At 39.0% G+C, this 27291-nt stretch overlaps 1 protein-coding gene across 36 annotated transcripts in view; it reads left to right on the top strand.

Annotated features, from left to right (window-relative positions):
* LIMCH1 (LIM and calponin homology domains 1) overlaps positions 1-26437 on the top strand; it is a 349321-nt gene extending 322884 nt beyond the window's left edge. For 10 of the 36 annotated variants that reach the window (XM_078367290.1, XM_008993431.5, XM_003732511.6 and 7 more), the window contains 9 exons: positions 3427-3507; positions 6501-6593; positions 7448-7552; positions 8841-8968; positions 10868-10989; positions 12175-12295; positions 16319-16427; positions 18626-18728; positions 23584-26437. In XM_078367290.1, the coding sequence (XP_078223416.1) occupies positions 3427-3507; positions 6501-6593; positions 7448-7552; positions 8841-8968; positions 10868-10989; positions 12175-12295; positions 16319-16427; positions 18626-18728; positions 23584-23609 (888 nt within the window). In that variant the 3' untranslated portion in view covers positions 23610-26437. Of the gene's footprint in view, positions 1-3426; positions 3508-6500; positions 6594-7447; positions 7553-8840; positions 8981-10867; positions 10990-12174; positions 12296-14598; positions 14686-16318; positions 16428-18625; positions 18729-23583 lie in introns of all 36 variants that reach the window. The other 26 variants (XM_078367286.1, XM_078367279.1, XM_035293800.3 and 23 more) reach the window with 10 other exon arrangements.
* The last annotated feature ends 854 nt before the right edge of the window (positions 26438-27291 follow it).

The following is a 27291-nucleotide window of genomic DNA, read 5'->3' as shown; positions in this document are numbered from 1 at the left end:
CACTACTGTACCTTTGATTCTGGATCTAGTGTGTAGCCCTGAAAGTATTACATAACTTATCTGAACCTCATCTTCCTTGACTGTACAATAAAATGACAGTACTTTTCTTTTGAAGTTGTTATGAGCCTTAATTAAAATAATTACTCAGAAGCCTCCAGCACAGTGCCTGATACGTAAATGAATACTCTCCTGCTCCCAATAGCTAATCCAAGAGACCCACCATAGTCAATATCAATTCTTATCTATAGGGAAATTGTCTCCCTTAGGAAGTTCATATATGCCTCTGCAGAACAGAGAAGGGATCCATCACTTGTTGCGTAACGCTTGGTGTCACCAGCCACATTTCAAAACTAGGGACTATGTGTGGAAGATCAGTCCCAAGCCAATACTGGGAATCCTGTTTCCCGGGAAGCTGAGTTCATTGATGATGGATGGGAACCCCAGAACAATCCCAAAGCTAGCACCCATGGCACAGATCTGAAGATTTCCATTGTAAATTGCATTTGGAACAAGGATGTCAGTTGTTCATGCCCCTTGGGGAGGGGTGGAGAGGAAGGGCATTCTAGAGAAACACATTCTCATTTCTGGTTTATGGAAAATAGAGTAAGGAAGACACAAATCACTGGCTCACTTAAGTAAATCCTCTGAAAATTTAATGTGCTTTTGATGGTAAATGGCTCATCATAGAATAGAAAATAAAAGAAACTTGAAATAAGTAAAGCCTCAAGAGGAGATAAGCATTGGATTATGCTGGGCTCCATAGACTACCTGAGGACCTCGAGACTATGAAAGGAGGAACTCTAACGGTAGGAGATGCATTACCCAGCATGAAGGGATTCCGTTCATTTATTCCACAAACATTTGTGGAAGGCCTAAAAAATAAGGTCTTGGAGTCATTAGGAGGGTGAGGGACCCTTCCTGCCTCCTGAGGAATCCCTAGACCAGAGGAGGATACAGACTTGTAAATAGGTAAATTGGAGGACAAAGTGGGTTAAAGGCTGTTCATTCTGACTTATTCTAGCACCTTTTTATTTCTTACGATAGTTATCACACTGTCTGGTCATATGTATATATTGGTCACTCTTCCACCCCACACACCCTCAGGTGTAAGCTCCACCAGCCTGGGTCACTTGGCTAGCTGGTACCGACCCTGGCCCACAGTCAGTGCCCAGTAAATAATCTGCAAAAGAAGGAGCAAAAGCATTGTTTCATTCTTTCTTGTTTATCATGCTGGTTTCTTCCCCTTTATCCTCCTCTTAAAATACCCACTGCTTTCCTCTCTTGCCTTTTAACACATATTCTGTATTTTCTGTGCTCAGTCCTCCCACCCTGTACTTCCTCCTCCTATCTGCCCACTCCTTACTTGACTTATTCCTGACAGCCTAGTGAAATTTAGAAATTAAATAATTCCTACTTGTTTCCCTTATTTTTCTTCTATTCGACTTTCCTCAGTGGTCTTTTATGGCTCTATTCACACAAACATCCCCTTTTCCCTCAAAAGACAAAGAGGGGCCATGCCCCTGGAAGAACTTCTGAATGTTTAAACCGCCTCCAGTTCTGGGAGAATGACAGGTGGAGCCAACTTCTAACACCATTACATTCCAGTAGAATTTCCCATCTGGTGTAACCACATTTGGGCAACATTTATGGCCATCCAAGGGAGTTTGGGAAATTTTAGATGACAGATCCTCTTCAACTTAAGAACGGGGTTACATCCCAATAAACTCATCATAAGTTGAAAATACTTTAAGTCAAAAATGTATCTGATACACCCAACCTACTGAACATTATAGCGCAGCCTCGCCTACCTTAGACGTGCTCAAAACATTTATGTTAGCCTGCACTTGGGCAAAATCATTTCACACAAAGCCTATTTTATGATAAAGTGTTGAATATCTCATGAAATTTATTAAGTTTCTACTGACTGCATATTGCTTTTGCACCATCATAAACTTGAAAAATTGTTAAGTTAAACCATCCTAAGTTGGAGACCATCTGCATATATAATTAAATGATTTGCCCCTTGCATAACATCTCAGAGCCTGTAATATGCTAATATGCAGTGTGAATCTCAAGAGTGGCAAGCAGGAAGTGATAAGCTAGTATCTCCAGTTTAGTGGCCCACTTGTATTTAACTATGCTGTGAGCATCATGGCCATCCCAATCAATTGCAGGAAACACAGCAGCAAGAGTACAAAATGGGGCCATGTTTGATTTGTTCAAATATATTAAAGTTCTAAATATTTATGAGGTTATAAATCAAGCATCACCCATGGCCTGGCCTGCATTCTCTGCCTGAGGATACTAAGGGGCCAGCCCACCTGCCATGCACCTGAATGCTAATGTGGACCTGTTGGGGGCCAGGCAGAGTCAGGGGTGGGCTGGCCAGGTACCTGAGACACTGGATCTATCAAAACCTTGGATAGCACTGTCCTTGTCCATCTTCCCGGGCTACCAAGGTACATAGATTCTGCCTGCACCCCTCCCCACCCCAACCCTGTTTCCCATCCCCCTACCCTTGCTTGGCTTTTTCTACTCATGATTCCCAGGCAGTTCCCTCGCTATCCTACCCCATCAGAACAAAGGGAAGGGAGGAGCACAGTTACTGGCAGCCTGGTCTGTCTGGGTATATACTCTGGGTGACTGGGGCAGCTGACTTTAAACACAGCAGCCCCTCTCTTCCTAGTTTCCCAGGGGCAGGCTGTGATTTCCCTTCCCCACCCACACCCTCCAAGTCTCATCTTCTGAGGCCTGGACACCTGCTTTGGTTCATGCATTTTTCTCCATTATTCCTCATTATTTACTTGGTTTCCAAACTTGCAAAAACCTTTTATTAATTCAAAAAGGAAATAAGTCCTTGGGCTTTAGTGTTTGTGTCTGGTGGGCCCCAAGTGATCTGTTTGCCTGGATCTTAGGTAGTATTGGTGAGCATTGGTGAGTTAGATAACCCACTATAGGGACAGCTGGTGTGGAAAAGCAACAGCAGTATAAAAGATTAGTTTCATAGCGTGGGAAATACCCCTTCTTACAAAATGCATTTCTGCTAAAATGACCGGTCTTGCTTGCTGAGACCCAGGATCAGCATGCAGAATGAGCACCTTAGGCTCAGAAGCATGAATGCATTTCAGAGGAATCACTTCTGAGAGAATGAAGCAAAGCCTTCCAATGCCAGTGGCTAATTACTTTGTGTTTTTATTAGCTCCAAAAACATTCACAGAATCATATCAGCATCTTGGAAGTAAACCAAAGAAGGACTAAGATTAAAAAATGGTTTCTCTCACCAAAGAGGATGTTTAGATAGGTGAAGCCTTCTGCTTCTGTGTGTCGATCTGGGTGCCAGGCCAGAAGCCAATTGTCTTCTCTTGACCTGGCCTGCCTCTTGAGGACATGGCTCAATTCTCATTATGGTTTTATTTTTCTGAGCAGTTTAAGTTCTGGGCATGGGACCCAGAAGAGGAGCGCAGGCGACAGGAAAAGTGGCAACAGGAACAGGAACGTTTGCTCCAGGTAGGACTGGGTTTGCTGCTTTTTTTTTTTTGCTTTTTTTCCCCCCTTGTACTTTGCATTGCATTAAGTAGACTTTTAGCACAGAAAATGAATGGAATTGAGTTTTTCTCAGAAGTTAGTGAATCTCAAGTCAGTTCATTTTGTGTCCATGTAACAGAGTACCCTGTGTCTCATTCTTCCTGCCAAAGACTGCAGTAATAAACATGATGAAAAACCATTCATATTAATGCTTAACCAAAAAACCCTCCAAGTATGGTTAAGGGCCGGTCTACCCATTCATCACCTCCTTAGTTTTCAATCAATTTCCAGTCCAAGTAGCAGTGGGAATGAATTATCTAAAAGCTCTCTGCTGCCATACACATTAAATAAAATTTAGCCTCAGTCTAGTTTCGTAAATAGAAATATTTGTTCTACCTTTAAGAGCTGGGCGCAGTGGCTCATGATTGTAATCCCAGCACTTTGGGCAGCCAATGTGAGTGGATCACCTGAGGTCAGGAGTTGGAGATGCCTGGCCAACATGATGAAAGCCCATCTTTACCATACAAAAATTAGCCAGGTGTGGTGGTGCACACCTGTAATTCCTGCTACTCAGAAGGCTGAGACAGGAGAATCACTTGAACCCAGGAGGCAGAGGATGCAGTGAGCTGAGATCGCACCATTGCACTCCATCCTAGACAACAGAGTGAGGCTGTCTCAAAAAGAAAGAAAAGAAAAAGAAACGTTTGTTCTACCTTTGTAAAAAGTGGCTGATTATCAATTCTAGAAAAATTCTGGTAGTAAGTTCATCACACTCCTACTTCATGCCAGCTTTATGGATTAACAGGGCTTCAGAAGGCAACCTAGCAACCTGAAGAACTAACCCAGATTGAGTACCTGGGATATGCCAGGAACTGTGGTTAGTGCTTGACATTTTTACCTCATTTAATCCTCAAAAAGCACTTCAAAGTATGTCTTATTAGCCCTTGTTTGCCATTGAAGAAAGTAAAGCTCACCGAAGTTAAATTAATTGTCTGGGGTCACACAACTAACAGGTGTCAAGCCCAGATTCAAATCCAAGTCTGGATGACTTTAAAACTCATGCTCCTTCCACTACATTCCTACTAGTATTGATATTACAATCAGTCAGTAAATGAAAATTATGTTAAACTCGTTAATTTTTATGACTTTCAGCTGCTTAGAGAAAGCAATGCTTAATGCAAGTTTATTTTGCTTACTTTTTCTTTCTTTCTTTTATCTTTTTTGTTCTAATCCTTTTGGCTTAATTCCCAGGGGTGAGGTGGTGGAGGATGAGTAGTAGATGGTAGTGTGGTTTGGGCCCTGCCTGTTAAATTTGACATTTTGGAACTGCAGAAGGGTAAGCCTTCAATACCAAACTGTTAGTAGGAACCCGATTCATCAAAGTCTTGGGGCTACTGGGATTTGAGATCCATTGGGAAACCTCAGTGCAGCCCTGCCCATCTGCTGTTCTCTGGGAGAGTAGGTGCTCATTCCTCAGCTAAATGGTAAACAGCCAAGAGTCAGATTTCCACACTGTGAAGTCAGGCAAATGTGCTCCCCACTGTGATGCTCTCTTACACACCAAGGGGTGACCCTGGTAACAGATACAGGCACCTGGCCTTTGTGTTGCTCCTGTGTCTCTGACTTGTTGCCTGGTATGGCATCGTGGGTTGTGGGCCAAGGTGTTTGTAAGAGAGGGCAAGGGGGAGAGAGAGAGAAAGAGAGAGAGAGCACCTTTCATTCTCTGCATCATCAGTTCATCCTCTTGGGGAGGGTAACATGTGATGCAAGCTCCTAGACCAAGAAGCCAAAGAAGCTTTTATGTAGTTTTAAGGTCTCTTTCCTCTATTCTAAAAATCCCCTGAAGTCCCTCTCTAAAACTTTACAGTACTTGATTTTCATAACAAATTTTTACCTGGTGATGAAGAACATGCCATGGGTTGATCAACAATGATTTTCTTCGAGTTAATAAGAATACCAGGCTCCAGAGAACACCAAGAAAGTCCTTCTGCTCCTAAGTTACTGACAAAACAGGTGATGCCTGCAGGAAATCTCAGTGCCTTCCCCGTGAAGACAGAAGCAGATTTGTTTCAGCCTTGAAGAGAGGATTGACAATAATCAGCCTAAAATATTTGAGTGTGTGAACTGCACATCAATGGTTCCCGTCTCTGTCATGTCAGGAAGCCATTCCCAAGGCATCAGGAGTGTCACTTCTCATTTTATGCATTAATTTCAATCCCCATTTATTCATTTCTTCTAATCAGCTGTCAAGGACTCTAGTCACAATTGGAACACCAGTTTTATTCAGAGTATGTTCTTTTTTCCTCCCAGAAATGGGGACTTGTGCTGCATTATTTCTGAAAACAAGAATGGTGATTCGGAAGTACTCTAATGGACTGTTTAAAAACTACTCTTAATTTAGAAGTTACTTAAAACTAGGAAGACTCTATTTTTGGTAGAATAATTACAAGCAAAGAGTAATTCAGCTACTCAGCTAATTATCATCATGTCCACTGTGGACCTTTATGTATTGTCTGTCTTATAAACATTCAAGGTTTTTCATCTTTTATCACACTCTTCTCTGAAATGCATTTCTATTAGTGGAATGGTAAAACTCATCTCTAAAAGGCCCAATAAAACCAAACCATTGGTTTAGCTCACCTGGAACAAAATCTGAGTGAAGGAGGATTTTATAGGCTTTCCACCTTTCCGTCTTTTCTCTTTCTGTAAGTGAATATCTACTCGTATATCTGAGAAACAATTCTATAAAACATGAGCAGCAGAAAATACTGCTGTCCATTGGATTTTTATGTTCCCAAAATATATGAGTGCTACAAAATAGTATGCCCTTTTTATTGCACGAATCAATCAGATTCAGAATGCTTGGAAGAAGAAGAAAATCTTGCAATGTGTTGTACATGGTGGTTTAGTGGGGGAAATTCCCAGTGATGTATGCAGTGGTCAGTTCAGAACAATCTATGGAAATTCCATAACAGGAAAGATACCAGAAGGAGCAGGACAAGCTGAAAGAAGAGTGGGAAAAGGCCCAAAAGGAGGTGGAAGAGGAAGAACGCAGATACTATGAGGAGGTAGGAAATTCCCAAGAAGGAATTTGACCTTGTCGTCCCAATTCCTCAAAGTTTAGCAACACTCTCTGTGTCTGTGGCATGCAGATGCATGTGGCTGTGGCTGTTTACTGACAGCAGAATCCTGTCAACCTCTTTAAAATAGTCATGTCATGTAGGTTCTAAAAGACCACAATTCCCTGCAAATACAGTTTGTGGTAAGGGTGTGTTGAGTCGTAGTCAAGGGAAACAATACAATTGCATCTGTTCTCTAGTCCGTGAGTCAGATTATTGATTGATCTTAGAGAGGTGACATGAAAGAATCAGTTGCATTCATTTGTGTGTTTGTTTGTTGTTTGCTACTAGTGAATTAATTTTATGATGATAATTTTGATATTAAGGCTGAATGAATGCATTTACTACAGAGCACTAAAGAGATTTGGAGGAGAAGAGAATTTTGTTTCGGTTCATTTTGTTTTTTAAATGAATAAGCCAGAACACATTAGACAATTTAAAGCGGGCTGCATTTTATGCATGTTATCTACAATCTGTTCATAATTAATATTGTTGTGAATTTTATATCCAATAATACTTTTTGTGCATAATCAGACCCCTAATAGCATTTCTAATTAGGCTTCTTGCATCACTCTAATTAATTTGCAAAGACTTTGTTTTTCAAAATTAAATATTAATTTCTAAATTATTTCCTGTGGAGAGCATTATATGATTTGCATGCTTTTGGAAAATAAGACTTTTTAAAATGCCCTGCTTGCTTGCACATATTCTGATTTTTTTCCAAATGCCTCAATGACATTTTTCTCTTGACAAATGTGATTTTTATTTTTCCCCCTTTCATCGATTTCTGTCCTTCCCCTTAGGAGCGTAAGATAATTGAAGACACTGTGGTTCCATTTACTATTTCTTCAAGTTCCGCTGACCAACTGTCTGCCTCCTCCTCCATGACTGAAGGCAGTGGGGCAATGGTGAGACCACAGATTAAAAGCAATTTGTGAAATAAATAAACCTAAATAGAAGTACAAAACCCCAAGACCAGGGTCACCCACCAGACTCAATAGTTTAAATCCAATACTAGCTAGTCCCCTAGAATCACATCAGCTACTATGTGGCCATTGTACCCCATTGCTCCATCACTGCTGCAGCCAAACTCTAGAGTTATTTCCTGGGAAGTGGTAAAGTCATTACTCCAGAAAGATCTATCCCAGTAGGCTGGCAGCCAAAGTCTCTCCACACTTGGCTGGCAAGATCTCAATTAGTGAAGTCATGTTCTGGATTGTTCTTCTCATAGCCCAGTTCCCAGATCATTCATTCATTCAATAGACATTGATTCCCCTCTGCCATAGCATACATTCCTTTCCATTGTTTGGCAGCAGCAGAGATGTCAGTAATACGTTCTCCACCAGCGTCTGTGAAAATTGCTTCTAACCCCCCACATTCCACAAGATGTGTAGTCCCAGCTACCTGGGAGGCTGAGGTAGAAGGATCCCTTGAGCCCAGGAAGTAAAGGCTGCAGTGATCATGATCTTGCCATTGTACCACTGTACTCCAGCCTGGCTGAGAGAACAAGACCCTGTCTCTGAAGGAAACAAAACAAAACTAGGCAATACATGCTGAGCTTAACATTTAGATGATGGGTGGATGCAACAAACCACCATTGTACATGTTTATCTACAAACGTGTATATCCTGCATATGTACCCTGAAACTTAAAAACAAAACAAAAAACAAATAAACAAAAAACCCTAAATAAATAAATAAAATGAACTTATGTAGGGCAGCACTAAAAACAGACAAACAAAAATCACAAGAAATTTATGTGTTGTCTTTGAAGGCCAGAGAGAGCCTAAAGGGTCTGGTCTGCCTCCACATCCCCCAAATAAGGTCATAGAAGATGGAAGTATCAGGCAGAAATTATATCAAGACCTGGATAGTCCATAATTTACAAAAAAGAAAATAACCTGTGGATGTGGATGCCAGAAAACCATTTGTCCTGAAATGAACAGCCCTATGACTGTTTTATTTTGAAAGAGGGATTTTCTAATCAATTCCCTTTTGTGATAACTTTCAAAAGAGATTCAGATTCATTACATTTATTCCAAATAGTTGGAAATCTGTTGCTATTCAGTTAATTTGGACAACTGTTCTTTAAATTATAGGCAACATGATTGAAAAATACTTCTGATATCCCTGGCCAAAGATAAGTGTTATACAATGTGTTTAAAATGTATACTTAAGATGATCCTTTTCTCCTTAGAATAAGATAGACCTGGAAAACTGTCAAGATGAAAAACAAGACAGAAGATGGAAGAAATCATTCCAGGGAGACGACAATGACTTATTGCTGAAGACTAGGGAAAGTGATCGACTGGAGGAGAAGGGCAGGTATGAGCCCAGGTCAGGCCTTCCATGAAAATGTACAAAGCTGGGCTCTGCTCATGCACTCCCAGGAAGAGGGTACTCATTACTGATGCAAATTATATTCAGCTTTGAAATGAATGTTCCAATGACACATTACATATTGCTTGGACATATTGTAATCGTTCTAAAATCAGTGTCCTTATGCTCTTGAATATAAATAGCCTTCTTTTTTTTCTCCTTTTTTTTTCCTTGAGACGGAGTCTTACTCTGTCATCCAGGCTGGAGTGCAATGGCGTGACCTTGGCTCACTGCAGCTGCCACCACCCAGGTTCAAGTGAGTCTCCTGCCTCAGCCTGCTGAGTAGCTGGGACCATAGGTGTGTGCCATCATGTCCGGCTAATTTTTATATTTTTAGTAGAGACAGGATTTCGCCATGTTGATCAGACTGGTCCTGAACTCGTTACCTCAGGTGATCCACTTGCCTCTGCCTCCCAAAGTGCTGGGATTACAGGCATGAGCCACCATGCCCACCCTAAATAGCCTTATTTTAAAATAGACAAACTCTTTTAAACAAAAGGGGACAGTTATTGGTCATCAAAGGAGTATGTTGTCAGTTCAAAGCCCCAAACCTAAATACTACTCACTTAAAATGATGAGTAATATTTGTGTGATGAGTAATAAATGTGTCTGGAGCGATAGAAATTTAAATGGAGACCCTGGGGTCCCACCACTGTGGGACCTGCACTTGGCCATTATTATCTCCTGAGCTATTAGAAACCATATTTACCCTGGCGATACTATAAAGGAAAACCAACTAATCAACTGGTTGTGGGTAGACACCCCACCCATGGGCTCTACTGTGTTCCATGGGAGATCAGAAAAGGACAGCTAGAGACCCCTGGAGCACTCAAAATGAGCTCAGACTGGAGCAGACTCTGGTTGTGGCTGTGGGTTATAATGGGCTTATTTATGCCACCGCACCCCATCCCTTATCTAGAAGGGACCCACAGAAAGCCCAAGAAGCTGGCAGTGCTCTGCCACTAACAAATTCTTCATGAGAAAGATGTTTGCCTCTAGGAGTCTGAGATACCAGGTAGGTATTGGCAAGAGTACATGCCTGTGCACACACATAGCATCCCAGAGGGATCTGAAGGCATGAAAGGCTAAGTGTCATTTTCAAAGACTGGCCAACTTGAAAGATGGGCTGGGAACAGAGCTCTCCTGGTGGGGTTTTGCTCTGAGAATTCTCCTATGCTCATCAGCTAGAAGACTGGTTAAATTGTCAGCTACAGGTGCTCAGGGCTGTGTCCAGCAACTGCAGTCCTTGGATGACTTTCCAGTTTACACTCTTTAAAGGGACTTTCCAGTTTTATGCAATGAAAACCACTAGTCAGGAAGAGCTGAATGATGCGGATAAGCTGTTTACATGAATTTTTGCCGTATCTACAGACAGGCATTTTACATGAATTTTAGATAGTTCTCCAGACTGTGCATTTTGTCACCAGAAAAATTTGTATCTCCTTCATCTCTTCATTCTTTGCACATAGTTGCCATGGAAAGGCTAGTGAGTTACTATAGTCTTCAAAGGTTCCATGTGGCCAAATGATTTTTGCAATAAATCCTCTCTTGTGAACATCAGGGGATTCTAGTTAGCTCTGGCTGTCCTTGGAATTATTAGAATGAAGACCTTTGTGGACAGAGGAGACATCAGACATGATAGTCTGTTGAGTTTGTTAAATGGATGGATGACAGAAAGTTGTAGTACTTTATCATTTTCAATCTATTTTAAAAGAGAAACAATAAACAGTCTCATCTCTTTTTTTGCATTGCAATTGGTACTTCCATCTTTTAAGTTCTAGGACCAATAAGCCGGATTCAGTTGCTTTTTTCTCTGCTTTGAAGTATACCTCTTTATTTTAACAGCCTAACTCAAGGGGCCTTGGTTCATTCTGGGAACCCTGTATCGAAAGGAGTCCTTGAAGACCATCAGCTGGATACTGAGACTGGGTCCCCACACTGTGGGACGAGCCCACAGCTCTCTCAGGGTAAGAATGGAGAAGGCCAGTTTCATTCAACGTTTAAATTGTTGTAAGACCCCCAGATTGTCCAGAAAGATATGATCTCTGCTGGCTTCAGGCTTCTCTCTAAGGGCCCTGGACTTCTAGCTTAGGCCCAAGGTATAGTGAATAAACTCCCACCACCATGTGCCCAGACTGTAGCAACTTGCTGGGGACTCAGTGAGACCTAGAGGGCATTAGCACTTAAAAAAAGATTTTAACTTTACAGAAAACCTTTGACTTTCATAAGTAGTACATTCTGAGACTTCCTCAAATTCACACTTCCACCTTTGGATATAATCTCCCCAATTGAATGGTTGTGGGGGAATGGAATCCCCAAAGCTGGGTGAGATACGGGCACTGGAATGTTGGGAAGGTTCAATCAGCTCCCATTGCCATTTCACCCTCATTCCCACCTGTGGCTCCTGGCTCACCACGAGAAGATTCAAATGTATTCCTCACCAAAATGATCAAATTCTATATGCTGAGGGTCTTCAGGATCATTCATACATCTATGAATGAAACTTCAAATGTTGAATTACATAAAGAGGAGGAGTGAGCTAAGAGGATGAAAGAGTGACCCTGGTAAATATGTTTATTGCCAGAGCAAATCTGACTGACCAAATAAACATTTTTAATGGTGGAATTAATGGATTTTACCTTACATTTTTTGGCCTGTTGTCCATACATATATTTACCTGGGTTAATTATAATACATAAGCATAGATTTGTGTGTGTTCCCAAACAGAGATATCGTGCAAGCTGAATACCACTCAGCTGCCGCATGGAGTTAAACCACATCACAGTTGGTGTGATCCATGGGTCAGAGAAAGCAATGGCTGTTCACTGTGTTTTAGAAATTATGTTCCAAGTTACAATTGCATCTGCCCAGATTTGCTTTCTTTCATGTATAAGAAGTCAGTATTTTAAAGTACTGTTTTATGACATCAGAAATCAGCCAGCAGAAAGGGCATGGTTCCTGACCTCCTTTGTTGCCAGAACTAAATCACGATACAGCAATTTAAGTGGCCTCTCTAACCACCATGTGCCCATGACCTGGATGAAATTGCTATGAAATCTCAACAGGCATTAGCACTTTTAAAGAAATGTGACTTACTAGGAAGTAAAGTGAATTTACTGTGCACTACATTTATGTTCTTTAATTGGCCTCAGATCCATCCCAGAATCAGCAGGTATCAAATCCAGTGCACAGTGCAGAAGACATGAAGCCAAAAACCCTCCCACTGGATAAAAGCATTAACCATCAGATTGAGTCTCCCAGTGAAAGACGGAAGTGAGTAACCAGACAAGGTGGCTATGGGATTCCTTTTTTGAAAAATGTATTTACTTAGAAGGGGGAAGAATGAAAAATGTGAGATGGCAAGATGACAGCAGCATGTTTGTGCTTTCTCTCCATTAAATCTCGTTGACAAGGCAGTCAATATGAATGGAGGTTTGGAACAGTCTTCCTGGCAAGTAAATATGTGCTCTGAATTTATTGAGTTGTAATAGGCAAAGTTATGTTGTTAGCCCACAAATTTAAACCTTGGAAAGGATGTGCAGGCCTGTTGTGTTTGTAATTCATTTGAGTTACATTGCCTCAGAGCCTGTGGACAGAGTTTCATTCAAGGAAAAAAAAAATGTTATTCTCTCGTTATGCTCTCCCATAAGGTAACTACTTGTGCTGTATTTTAATATTGTAAGAAATTATTTTTGACAATAATAGTTTCTATCATGTTTGAATCATTTCAATATAATTGGCACTCTGTTGAAGAGTTTACATATATTTTTCTCTCCTCTTCTTTTCATACATAAACTCACTGAATCTGTCCAATAACTTTATATGAGATTGTTCCTGCCATTTTACAGATGATGAAATTGAGGCTCAGGGAAGCTTAATAATTTATCCAAATTATTTAATTGATTAAGTAGTAGAGAAATTCACAATGAACTCTCAGTTTCACAGTAAGATCATATTTGAGTCAGAGATACCTTATAATCAAAAATTGAAAAATGTTAACACTTATGGTATTATAACCAATCATTCTACCTAGAGCCAGACCACCTACATTCAGATTTTGACTCGGCCACTTGCCTACATTGGACCTTGAGCAAATTACTCAATCTTTCTCTGCCTCATTTATGAAATGGGAATGACAATAGTCTCTACCTCATAGGGTTTTGTGCCTGGCTAATAGTAAGTGTAGGTGATGATGATAACTTGTTTTATAAGAGAAAATATTGCCTTATTTTTCTTGTTACATTTTCCTTTTTCTCAATGCAATATTTGAACCATTGCCTCTGTTTCTGTTCGGTCTATCCAGTGTCATTTCTGTTTGTCTATATGACAGAATCCATAGAAGCTAAAATTACCTGGAAATAATCACTGTTGTTATTGATTATTGCAGTGATGTTTAATCTCTTTTTTAAGCATTGGTACATGAAATAGTGATATTTGGAGAAGACCAGCTTTCCCTCAGGAGGGAGGTTTGGGTGGGAAGTGGGATCAGGGAGTTACGCTGAAAGCGGAAGACACATAGACTCACACTCTGTTCACTTCCATGTTGGTAGATTTCTTTCCCTTGTTCTTTTCTGTGTTCTACCCCTTTTCTTTACAAATGATATTAACTTTTAAAAGCAGGAACCCAGAACTGATGGCTTAATTACAGGCACGGCTCACATACAACCATTCTGGTAGCTTCTAGCTAGGGGTCATTCTGACTTGTTGATTCCCACGACCTACCAGTTGTGACATGTTTTGAACATCACCCTTCATCACACGCATCCGTAATGAATTTGTTGATAGGGGAAGTCACTGAAAATAGCTCCTTTAAGGTCTGTCCTTGATCTCTGGGCTCTCCTTGAAGATCTCCCCTGTATCCCTCCTCATCTTTCCCCTTTCAATGTGTCCATCATTTTTTTCTTTCTTTCTTTCTTTTTTTTTTTTTTTTTGAGACAGAGTCTCACTCTGTTGCCCAGGCTGGAGTGCAATGGCGCGCTCTCGGCTCACTGCAACCTCCACCTCCCGGGTTCAAGCAATTCTCCTTCCTCAGCCTCCTGAGTAGCTGAGAGTACAGGTGTGTACCACCAAGCCCGGCTAATTTTTGTATTTTTAAGTAGAGACTGGGTTTCACCATGTTGGTCAGGCTGGTCTCGAACCCCTGACCTGGTGATCCGCCTGCCTCAGCCTCCCAAAGTGCTGGGATTACAGGCATGAACCACCTTGCCCAGCTCCGTCATTTTTATATCTAATCAGCATGCCAAAGCAGTTTGGCGAGCAACTCAAAAAACAACCCAGCAATTTTAGCTAAAAAGAAATTAACTAAAAATAAAGATTATAAAAATATTCTGCCTTTTCTGTTCAGCAATGCCAGCATGCCCACTTGGTTTTGGTTTGATGTAGATAATGCATGTACAATTCTTGCTAGACATTGTTAATATTTTTGTTCATTAAAAAAAAATACAAGGAAACTCTGCGGTCTTTGATTTGGTTGTCATGAACTTTTTTTTCCCCCTAATCTAAAATGTCTTTTTTCTTTAATGGAGTTTGGCTTCTCTTTACTTGTCATAATTTTTGACTCCTTTACCATATTGCAGGAAAAGTCCCCGAGAGAACTTCCAGGCTGGGCCTTTCTCTCCCTGTTCTCCCACCCCTCCCGGTCAGTCACCAAACAGGTACAAGAGGTCAGCAGGCCTTTCTGAGGCTGCTTTGTTGTGATTTGAGCTTGCCAAGCATCATTTCAGCTGAATTAGTGCCTGCCAAATGATTTTGAGGGATGTGTCTATCCTCATCTCTTCCTATACACACACACACAGGCAGAAGGAAAGAGAACATTCTCCATCTGCCTGCAGATTTATCAATTGCAATAGAAAAATTCAGGCCTGTGACATTGGTGCCACTATGGCCCTAGGGCTTTAATTACATTGTGTGGAACCTCCAATCTAATAATAAAATCCACCAGACAATCGCCAGGCTCCAAAGCTGGCGCCTTTCCCTCCACAAAGGCTCGGCCCTTCTAGGCAGGATCCGCTGTTGGCTCTTACAGAGAACCAGGCGGAGGCTGATAAACGAAACTTCATCCTTCTAACCTACTCCAGCTCTCTAATGATGACTTGTGGACATTAACTGGGCCCCATGATATTTTTAAAAGCTGCCTGAATTCCCATTCCCTAGAGAGACAAATTACTAAGTGCTCAGAGATTTTCTTTGATGTAGAGATTTCATTTAACTACTGGATAAGAGGGAAATCCTAATAAATAGCATTTGACTGGGGCAACACTTCCTCTTTTCTACTCTCTTCCTTTCTGTTTCCCCTGTCCCTCTGTACCCTACTGGTTTTCAAATAATATTGCATATTTTTAAATTCCTTGTATCATTCCAAGAGTTTCTCAGACATTAGGCATCATTGCTATGTGATCTTAGTTGTATAAAACTGCCTTTCAGAGGACAGATGTCTAGTTTCAGTTGGGTTGCTGATGGTGTCCTTTCACCTGGTGGTGTTCTGCTGATTTGGTTCCAGTCCATTGCTTGCAGTGTACTGGAGTCTTCAGGGGTACAGAGAGGAAGTAGATACAGTCCTGCCCGCAAGAGGCTTACAGTTTAGAGAGAAGGCAAGTGCCTTCATTCACAAAATGTTGGCACTGTTAGAAATTGTAGAGATAATCTGGTCCAATCCTTTCGTATTAAAATGTGAAAGAGAAACCCAAAGTGAATTTATTAAACAAAATCTGAGAACTTGGTGATAGAGTAGACATTAGATCTCACCCCTCTGGGCCTTTTGCCTAGTCTGCTGTATCACAGGTGATTATTTTCAAACAAAAATGTTGTTTTCTTAATAAGTAAAAAGAAATGCTGTAGTAGACCAGCAAACCACTTAAGGGAAATTTAAAAGCAACATTGAAACCTCAGCAAAGTGAAACTCAGTTGTCTTTTAGGACTTATAAAAAAGTATGATAAATATATTGAATCATTCTGAGGCATCTGAATAGACTACAACACAAACTTCTTGAAACAAATAAACACACATACCAGATTCAGTACCACAGTGGAGACCCAGTATATTTAGTCTAGCAGTTGTTTACCTTTTATATCTAATGTTTGATCTCCTATTCATCATCAGTTCTGTAATTCTCATTTCATTCATGATATAGGCATCTTAAAAATCCATATTTTTCTTGCACAGCGGCCATGCTAATCTGAAGCATTCCATATTTTTCTAAATTCATATTTTTATTTTTGCATGAGGTTATATGTCTGTGTGTTTGACCAGGTATTCTAAACTGAAGTTTTTATTGTTACATATATTTTTAAACCTAGGTCTATAAGTGGAAAGAAGCTGTGCTCCTCCTGTGGGCTTCCTTTGGGTAAAGGAGCTGCGATGATCATCGAGACCCTCAATCTCTATTTTCACATCCAGTGTTTCAGGGTATGCACTTAATGCTCTTCTCTCCACACACAACTTCGTGATGTCTTTTGGCATCATTCCGTGCTGAGAAATGCCTCTTGGAAATTCTGGAGGGCTTTGTCTGTGAGGCCTCCCTGTCTAGGTTATATAGATTTGTGGTTGGATTTCATCCTTCAGAATGAAGCTCTCCTATCACAAATCCCTCTGGGATGTCAGATTAGAAGAAGCAGAACAGATTTGTGCAACTTGTTCTTACAAAACAGTTTTTGTTGCTAAAGAACACAGGAGTATATGTTCTTTATATGTTTCCTAAACTCTTAAGACTTAATGTAAAAGGGTTTTAGTCTTTGACCTAGTGGAAAATCGTCTGTCAATTAAGTAGCTAGAAAATTGTAGGTCTCAGAATGAATATGTCGATAACCTTAGATTAAATATCACTTCCTCTAAAAAGCTGCCCCGCCCACTCAGACTAAGGTGCCTTTGTTATAGGTCCTTAGAGAACCTTTCTTGGTCCTTATTACTGATTATTGAATTATTTAAATATCATCTTCTCTAATAAACTTAAGCTCCGTAAGGGCAGGGACCATGTCTGTCTTGGTTACCATTTGTTCCACCTAGAAGAGTAGGTGTCAATAATATTTTTAGGTGAATGAATTGGTGAATAAACTGAAAATGAAGAGGCCTAGATTCTAGTCCCAGATTCCTGGTAATAAGTAGGTAAGCTAACCAATGATACTTGATTCATTCTGAAATTTATAATCTGGTCTATAACAGCATATCCTGTTTTTATTTTCCACTCACAGACACATTTCAAATTAATATATAATTTTTGAAGGCAAACCCTCTATCTCTGAGGAGGAGTCATTTCTTGGTCTGTGTAACACTGACAGACTTTCTTTTTCCTTCTTGAATTTTCTCTTATTTCTTGTTGTTAGTTTCATTGGCTATAAGTAAATTTGCCTGGGTTTAAAATAACTCCCACTTTGCCTATAAGCTAAGAGAAAGTCAGTGAAATTGTCCCCAAATGACTAATTTAATAATACCAGTAATCACTTAAAAGCAAGATTTATCATAGGGAAAATACAACATAGATACCTATTTTAGATTTCATTTATCAAAAGCTTATTTTATTTCCATAGAGAACCATTCTACAAAGGGCAAGCAGAAGTATTCTTATTGTAAAAATTAACCTAGATAATAATGTGTGTCCTAAATTGTCTAGGGACGTTTTGAGGCTCAAGGAATATGCTTTTTTAAGATTTGTAGTTATGCCAAAATAATATATTTCAACACTGAATTCTGTTCCCAGAAACTTTATCAGGGCTAGAAATAAGCAAGGTGGTAAGGGCTCTTTGCAGATTCTTAAGGGTCAGGAAACTTGCTTTCTTAACTCTCAAGGCCTTTATTCTCTCTAATCATTCACTTCCTGGAATTGGCCTGACACTTTAAGGTGCATTACCTCTTGGATTTATTCCCCACTCTTGCAATGTATTGGCAGCTTGTAGCATAATTTGGATGAAGCTTTGCTCTGTCCCAGGTGATCTTAGAGGATGAATTACAGGCTAGATCCTGGTCCCCCTGCAAGAAGCTGGCACCTAGAACAACTTCCACTGCCCTTCTCTACAAACATCCAAGTATATCCTACAGTTCCCTTCTGCACTTGGGTTAGCTTGGTGGAAAATCCCAGTGGATTTGTTGCTCTGAGTATCACTGCCTTTAATGTGGAAATACATAATGGAAAACAGCTATTTCCCAGAAATTTTGATCTGTAGAACTTAACAACAATGGTGGCAAGCCTTTAAAGATTATTGATGGGCAAGTTTCAATGGATAATTCATTGGCCATATGTTTATTTAAAGCTAGTATGGTTTAATTTGCCTAAAATGGTTTTGATTGAGAAATGGTATGTGATAGAGGTTAAGAGGCTAGGCTTTGGAGTCAACCTGCTACACTTACCAGCTTCACAGCCTTGGGACAAGTCAACGAACCTCTCTGAACCAGTGTCCTTTTCCATAAAATGCAAGGAATTAAGGTAAAATGCTAACTGTATATTTGCTTTTGCTGTTAGTTAACACCGGTGCAGCATCTTACACATAATAGCTCCACAAATGTGCCGGGCGTAGAAGGGATTACTGTGCTATTCATATCAACAGTAACTAAGCATTATAAAGAAACAATTGCTTATGCATCTTATAATGTCTGTTCTTTTTACCCTGTAGTGTGGAATTTGTAAAGGCCAGCTTGGAGATGCAGTGAGTGGGACAGATGTTAGGATTCGAAATGGTCTTCTGAACTGTAATGATTGCTACATGCGATCCAGAAGTAAGTACTGGGGAGAATGCCTCATGATGATCGAGTGTAATCACGTGTTTTCCATATGACCCAATGTAGGTATTCAAATATTTTTCCCCAGCTGTTGACACTCTTCTGAGAGAAGGGTTTCCTAACACCTAGGTTTTAAAAAGAGATAATGCAATATCCCTTTATTTACCACTCGTTTCTTCCTGAAAGTTACTGCTACCATGTGGACCAGTTGTTTTTATCCTGAAGTACATCAGCACACCAGCAGGTAGAAACATTACCTGAGCTCACCACAGAGATTTTGGTGCAATAGAAAGGAGATATAAGGTCTGTCAAACACTATTCATTTGGTCAGGCATGTCTTTCGAAGAGTGGCACCCTTTGGAGATGGTTAAATGTGGAGAGTGGCGCACCACTCTTTATCAGATCGAGCACCAAGTCACCAGTGTCTACACGCCCTGCATTCACAAGTTTCATTATGTCATATGGCTGTGTTCCCAACTGAATGGAAAGTTCCTTGTATTATATACATCCATATAATACATGTATAATAGGTAATAATTATATACATATTCTTTAAACTGGACTTTTTGCTTTTATATGCTAACAATGATAGGTTCTACTTCTCTGTGGATTCTTTCCCACCTCCCATCTCTACAATACCTTAGTAATAGTATGCACTTAACAAATTATTTGCTGCCTTAGCAAGTGAGCAGCCTGCTCTCCCATCTTGCATCCTGGCGTCCTACAGTGGAAGGTTCATGTTAGTTTGGGGGGCACCAGGGGGTGCTGTTGCCTAGCCACTGTTTAGAAAATCTGGAAATGGCCAGTGGCTTGCCTCGGAATGTTTCCTCATTCTCCATCATGAGTACAGTCCCTCTGGTGGGTCACCTAGACAGCAGAAGACCTTTTAGTGCAGAATCATCAGTCAGAAACTCTTTAAAAAAATTGGAGTGAAGATAGGGAGTGTGAAATTCAAGAATGACTATTTCTCAAAGTGAAGTCACATTTTTACTGTCTTTTTACACGAATCTCAAACCTCTTCAAGATTGAAAACTTTAAGAATAAAAATTGAAGGTAATTTGTTTTATAGCTATAGATTTAGTAAATTCAGTTAAATGTATGCCTATTAATAAAATGATGGGAAATAAAAATTTAATCAAACCCAGGTAGTTTAGGTCTATAATAAATATTTGACATGAGATCAAAACAGTTCCAACTTAGAGCTTCTGCTATCAAACTGGACTATTTGTATCTTGCATGATATATGTGATATTAATTTTTATACATAGATTTTATGTATTAAATATATAAATAGTATACCATATATACACACAAAGATGTATAATACATGTATAATAGGTAATAATTATATACATATTCTTTAAACTGGACTTTTTGCTTTTATATGCTAACAAGGAAAACTACAGTCTTTTCGATGTGATTTTTTCTATTGTCTTCTATAAATTATTCTTTTTCTCAACCTCAGTGAACCTCAGTGAACCAGCTGAATATAATTTATGGAACCAGAAGAGGGCACTGTTAGGATGAAGGACTGCTCAGAAAGATTTGAAAAGTGCTGTAGATCTGAGTTTGTTTCATAATTTAAAGTGCTTGAAGGATGCCAACAGAACAAACTTGAACCTCTCTCTGGGTGACAGTGACCTCTTTTTCATCCACATTTTTTTAAAATTGAGCGGGTTGTGTGATTCATTGTCATTTGTTTTGGAAGTTAGCCCTTTAATTCAAGGCCAGGTATTTTTCTCTTAAATATACAAATATAAAGGGCATTAACTGCTTTTAATTTCAAAACCTTGGAATTACTGTAATGAGCTGAAAAATGAGAAAGTGATTTGGAGGTAGGCCACAAAAAAGTGAATTTTTATTTCTTTTTTGTTTTAAATGCAGTGTTTTACCAGGATTTTTTTTTGAGAATTTAACATACAAAAGAAAACAAAAAGGCCCATTGTTTCTCTGCCTAGCTACTTCTACAAATAGTCAATGAATAAATAAAAGTTATAGATGGTATAAGGTTAGAAGAATTGAATTGTTCAGAAAGACACCAAATTAAAAGTGCAAATCTCCATTGTAATCCATTTCTAATCATTTCTTGGGGTAGGGGCAGAATATATGTTTGTTCATGTGTATCCACCCACTTGCACACATGTACGCACAGAGACACATTTATGTATAATGTATCCATCTGGATTTGTGTTGGTTTCTATTTCACAAAGGTGAGGATCATATAGTCACGGTGTTCCGTACTTGGTTTTTGTTGCTGTCGTTTTGAACTTAATGATATATCTTGGCAATTTTTTCATACAACATGTTCTTTCTCCTTTTTCTTTTTAATGACTTTTAAATAGCTGCGTATAATCCCAGTGTGTGGACTTATAATTTAAAACTAATTCTCTATGAATGGATACTTTGGTGGTTTCCCATTGTTTAATATTATTTTTTAAATGCTCCAGTGAACATCCTTGTGCATATATCTTGATGAATATTTCAAAACATCTCCATAGGATAGATTCTGAGCAGTGGCACAGCTGGCTTAAAAGGCATGTGCTTTTTAAATTTTCGGACATCTTGCCTAATTATCATTCAAAAAAGTACATTCTCCCTGCAAAATATATGAGAACCCCCCCCTTTTTCTCCTCTAAGTATCAGCTCTGGATATCATCAAACGTTAAAAATTTCCACTCTGCTAAGTGGGGGAAGAAACCTCATTGCTTTGATCTGTATTTCCGTAATTATGAGTTTGAACATCTTTTCATATGTTTACTCACTGTTTATATTTCCTTTTCTGGAAAGTACTTCCCTATCCCTTTGCTGTTCTTCTATTTGTCACCTTATTTGTATGAGTTCTTTGCAAATTAAAGAAATTTGCCCTTTGCTATATTTGCCGCATATTGTGGTTATTGGTTTTTCCACTCTGTGATTTATTTTCATACAAAAGATTTTCATTTTATGTAATTATATATATTTAATACATATAAAAGAAATATATATTTCTTTTTGGAAGATAGGTTTCTTGGGAAAACTCTCATTATTTCAAGTATATAAATACATTTAGCCAACATTTCTTCCAGAATTTTTTCTTTCTTCTTCACATGTAAATATGTCATAATCAGGATTGTATTCGGGGATAAAAAATGAGGTAGATATCTGACTGATTTTTTTTTCCAATTAGCCAATTGTATGAATACCACTGAATGAATAATCCCTCTTTTTCTCACTAATTTGAAATGCCAGCTTTCTCATAAGCTAAGTTCCCATATATATTTAGGTCTATTTCTGGATATTTTATTATGTTTTATTAACCTATTTATTCTCCATTACTGAATGTTTTTAATTATTGTAGCTTCATAATATGTTTTAATATTGGATAATATTATTTTTTTCCAAAATTTTCCTAACTCTTCTCCCATATTCATTTTTCCAGATAATGTTAGTATCTTTAGGCTAATTTTAATTAAGTTAACATGTGACAGAGAGAATGACCAGCACATCTGAGAATACTGTTATTTCTTTGCTGGTGTCCTAAGAAATAAATATACTTTAGGAATGAATAGGTAGAGGGGATCATAATTTGGCTTGAGAAGTATAAATATGCTCAAATTGGCCAAATTTATCCAAGATGCAATAAAAAAGTCAGAATGGGAGGAAAATGGCTAAAAACCATTTTTCTTTCTTTTTTAAAAATTTGATTTAAATTGAGAAGAGTGGAGATGGATAGATGTGAAGGGTGGTTTACATCATAGGCATTCTAAGTGAAACAAAATAATTTCATTTTGTGGAATAACAAAACTTGGATATATAATCCTATTTTCTCCAAGTAACAAGTCACATTTAAATGAAATTTTTCTCTTGAAGGGAAAAATAGCATACCAGCATATCAAAATGCAATTTCTAAAAGCAATGTAAACAGTTTTTAGGTTCATATGTAAATGGGAATGGAAGTGCAAAACAAATTACCTGTCACTCATCAAGCCGTCACATGTTTAAGTTGTGCCATTTGTGTTTGGGTGTTGGGTGACTGTGTCTTTGTACATGGTGTTCTGTTCCATCACTCACTCTCATGAAATGCATTTAATGCAAACTCCCTGGGGTCTTTTCAAATGTTGCAATTGCTTCATCACAACTGTAGTGCCTAAAAAGGAGAAATCCTGTGAAGGCTTCAGCAGAATACGGAACCCAAACGATCCTTTCTAGATAGGATTGCCAGATAAAATATAAGATACCTACTACATTTTTTTTAACCAAGTTAAAGCTGGATTTCACATAAACAATACATTTTTAAAGTATTTGTATGTCCCAGATATTGTATGCTCTGGATTTACCATAAGTATGTCCCAAATGTCACATGGAATATGCTTATACCAAAAAATTCTGTGTTGTTTGTCTGAAATTATATTGTAGTGGGTGTTCTGTATTTATACTTGCTGAATCTAGCAATCCTATTTCTAGATCATATGTCAAATTACTATATTACAATTATACTTAGAGAAATCAAAATCTTAGGAAACTGAGAGAAAAAAGATTATTTTCTTGCTTAATTTGCCCCAGAGGACAAGGTAGAAAACTTGATGGTTCAGGGGTAATCCAGAGCATTTGCTCAAACTGAATCACCTGGGCACCGCGTTACGTGGGTCTGGAACGCAGCTCGAGTCCACGTTGCTAACAAACTCCAGGTGATGTCATTACTGTTTGTCCTTGGACCACACTTGAGGTAGCAGGATGGGACAAGTTTCCCGTCCCCAGGAAGAGGAGACTTTGGTAAAGGCAGTTGCTTATTGGGAAGGTTTTAAAATGTCTGAAGCGAGAATGTTGCCTAACCACTCTTGTTTTTTGTTGTCGTTGTTTGTTTTAATCACAGGTGCCGGGCAGCCTACAACATTGTGACGTGGTTTTCAAGCTTCTGGATCACTCACCATTTCTTTATTGAGAGTGTCCCTGGCGATTGCTTAACCAAATCCCAAGTTCAGGGGCTTCTCAGCATTTCCCTAATTTCTGAAAGGCTCTTCTAAAAGGTGGTATCTGTTCTTTGGTAGCACAGGTTTGTGTTTTTCCTGTTTTTCGTTTTGGGATTTTTTTTTTCATTTGCACAGTATACAAAAAATAATATTGGGTTGTAATGATCCAGAATAGCTCAAAAAAAGGTTTTAGCATGGTCAAACAGGCTTATGGTTTAAAATGTGTTATTCTCTTCTTTGGGAATTAGCTAAATGATGCAATAAACCTGTTTTGTTTTAGAATTTCTAGGAATTAAACACTTTATGTTTACAGAATTGAGCTGCAGAAAGTGCAAGACATGCCAATTTGAGACACACGGTCTTCTAAGACTGAAGGATAAATTTAATGCATTTCAGAAACTGAACATCACAGCAAGCTCTATCTCTGAGCTATAATTTGTTTTTAATGCAAAGACACTAGTTTGATAATATATACTGTAATCCTGAAACATTTGTGTTACTTACCTTTTGAGGTAGAAATTATACCAATAAATTATTGCACCGTTAGTATTAGATTTTGTGTACCTTGGAAATTATGTCATTAATATAGGCTGGTTCATCAAATAAAGCAAAACCTTGCAATATCAGCTAGATTTACACTCTGGGACATTGCCCAAAGGTAGGAAGAAGGCAGAGGGAAATACTTCAGTCATCGTTTCCAAAGTTATCAAAATCTGTGAGGAAGTTTAATCTTCCAAAGAGTCAATGTTAGCCAGCAGGCCCCTGTTGCCTGCTTCTCTCGAGGCACTAGATTAGGAGTCTTCAATAAGAGACTTAACATGAGGCATATGGAAGATAAGGCATCGAGATAAGTTCATCATTAGGTGTGAGCACTGCTCACCCTTGCTGGCAAGTTCGCTTTGAGGGTCTGAAGCACAGGTGCCCAAAGAAAAACATTAATTCCATCCTAATAGAGTCCACGTGGCATACGATGTGGTCAGCCACTGGTCTATGATCAGCAAGAGCCTACAGCACAGACTGTGCCCTGCCCACTTCAATGAATTGAGCATTTGCTCTCCTCCATTCTCCACCACTTTACTATCAAGAACTCTGGACCTTGCCCGTGGAGAAGTTTAGAGAGGAACTCTTGTGGAGAGCTGGTTTATTTTCTGCCCTGTGTGATGAGTTTCAGCTGGCCAAGAAAGGAGTCAAGTTATTAGAAGGCATCACAATGCAGATCTCCAGGCTGGTTTTTTGTTTTGAAGATTGGGGAAAGGGGGACTATTTATTCTGCCTTAAATCAATGGCAAATAAGTCAAGATGACATTTTGTGAATGTAGACTCTGGATACACTCCTAATAGATTAATGTACTCATAAAAGGAGGTCAAGTAGATGTTTTTCTGTTATGTGAGCAATAATTTTTTCTGTGTCTTACTGAGTATGGCTAGCGATTATTTATTTACATGCTAGATGGGTTCTTTGCATGTGGGTTCCATATAGGTGCAGAAATTTCCTCAGCGACTGGAGGGATTTCAACCATATTTGTCATTTGGATGAGCTGTTACTAGATTGAAATCTACACATCATTTCATTAAAAAATGTGCCTTAGAAAATGCAAAGCTGTTGCACATAGTGATAAATTATGGATGCAGTACATTGAAGAGAGATGAAGTCACTTCCAAGTTTCCAAGACTTCTCATGGAGGTGTTTGCTGTTTTACAGGAAAAAAAAATAAGAGGAAAAAAATTAAAAAGAAAAAAGTTTTGAAAATGTACAGATTAAGTCCAATATTTTGATTATCCACCTGCATGTTTTATTAAATATTTTGATAATGTGGATGTTTACACTTTGCATGATATTAGCAGAGTACCACAAATAATGCACAAAACATGTACAATATGATCATTCATAACCGATTTTTATAGAATACTTTTTACATGTGCAGCTCCATCTGTTATGTAAGGATATATTGCACATTCTCTTCTGGTTTCACAAACCCATTTATACATATTTCTTAGTGAGGCTCATTGTACATGTATTGAAGCTAGAATCAAGTCAAGAAAAATAAAGCCCCATTCTCCAACTGCAAAATGTGCTTTCCCATAATGAACACTAGTCACCAGCACGGAATAATCTCCAACATTTTCTAAATTCTAATTGCCAACTGTTTCTATTTCTATTTGATTTATATTTCATTTGGAGTCTGTTACATGGCAGCTTAGGCAGACTAGATCTTGTTTTTTCCAATGCAGCAGAATGAGTATGATCTATTTCTTTTCAAACAATCTTTGAGATCCCAGGGGGAAAAAAAAACGCTCTGCTCCATTGAGCTATAATGTAAATGTGTTTGTTTAAAAAACAGATGGGGCAAGTGAGTGATTTATTGTTCCTAAGGAAGTATATCTGATTTTTTTTTCTCATATTCCAAAAGCTAGTCTCTACTCTTTAATAAAAAAAAATGGGTAACTTTCTGTTTTTCACTAGCGAACTTGCCTGACATTTTCTTTCTATGTAGTGTTATTAATGCAATACATATTATAGTTAATCTATACACAGTGTAAGATTTAACAAACTGAAATGATCCACCGCATATGTGAGTCCGTCCAAAAGATGTTAACTGCTCTGGGTGGGCCAATGTTCTATATCGGTTACACTAACTTTCAAGTATTTATTCTAAAATGCCTCTGAGAAACAGTAAAAGATAAAAACAAAAAGTTGTCTAAAATGCAACAGCTTTTATAGTAAATGTACATTTATAAATAAAATACTCAAATCAACTTTGTATTCCATTAGTTATTTTTGGAGTGGTGGCAGTTGATTTTCTTACATGAGGAAGAATCAAGCTTTCTCTTGTAGCTTTTGGTCCAAGGTTACATAGACAGATGATGGCAATGCTGCGTGTTTGCATGTACCTATTGATGCATAGTTGAGGTCAACTATTGAAGGCAAAGCAAACTTACTGGTTGGTTATAGGGGTCACTGAGGAATTGCCTTCTTTGGAAGCGTTTAAGCTTCTAGAGATGAGACACACAATAACCAGGAGAGATTATGCAAATGCCAGTGAAACTTGTTTGAAACAGCAAAATGATGGTCAGCTTGCAGCACTGCCTAGAGAAAAACAAGACAAACGTTTTTTTCTTTTTTTGGAGACAGGGTCTCACTGTAGCCCAGGTGGAGTGCAGTGGCACAATCTTGGCTCACTGCAGCCTCAACCTCCTGGGCTCAGGTGATTCTCCCACCTCAGCCTCCCAAGTAGCTGGGATTACAGGGATGTGCCACCATGCCCTGCTAGTTTTTTGTATTTTCAGTAGAGATGGGGTTTCTCTATGTTGCCCAGGCTGGTCTCAAACTCCTGGGCTCAAGCAATCCTCCCACCCCAGTCTCCCAAAGTGTTGGGATTACAGGCATGAGCCACCGCACCCAGCCAAGGCAAACTTTTTGAAGTCCCTATATCTATCCCTTTTTGAAGTGCCACTTTCCCCAGCACTGCCCCAATGTTCCCCACTTATTATATATGTAAGGTGTGTTTACTAAGGGCTTTTCTCTCAGGTGTTGAGCCAGGGAATCTGCTGTGAATCAGTAACATTCCTGCTGACTGACACTGTGGGCTCTGTGAAGTACACATGTATTC

The sequence above is a fragment of the Callithrix jacchus genome, chromosome 3, assembly GCF_049354715.1.
Source record: "Callithrix jacchus isolate 240 chromosome 3, calJac240_pri, whole genome shotgun sequence".
NCBI lineage: Eukaryota > Metazoa > Chordata > Mammalia > Primates > Cebidae > Callithrix > Callithrix jacchus.
The sequence above is the reverse complement of the archived record's forward strand: the minus strand, read 5'-3'. Positions and strand labels throughout refer to the sequence as shown.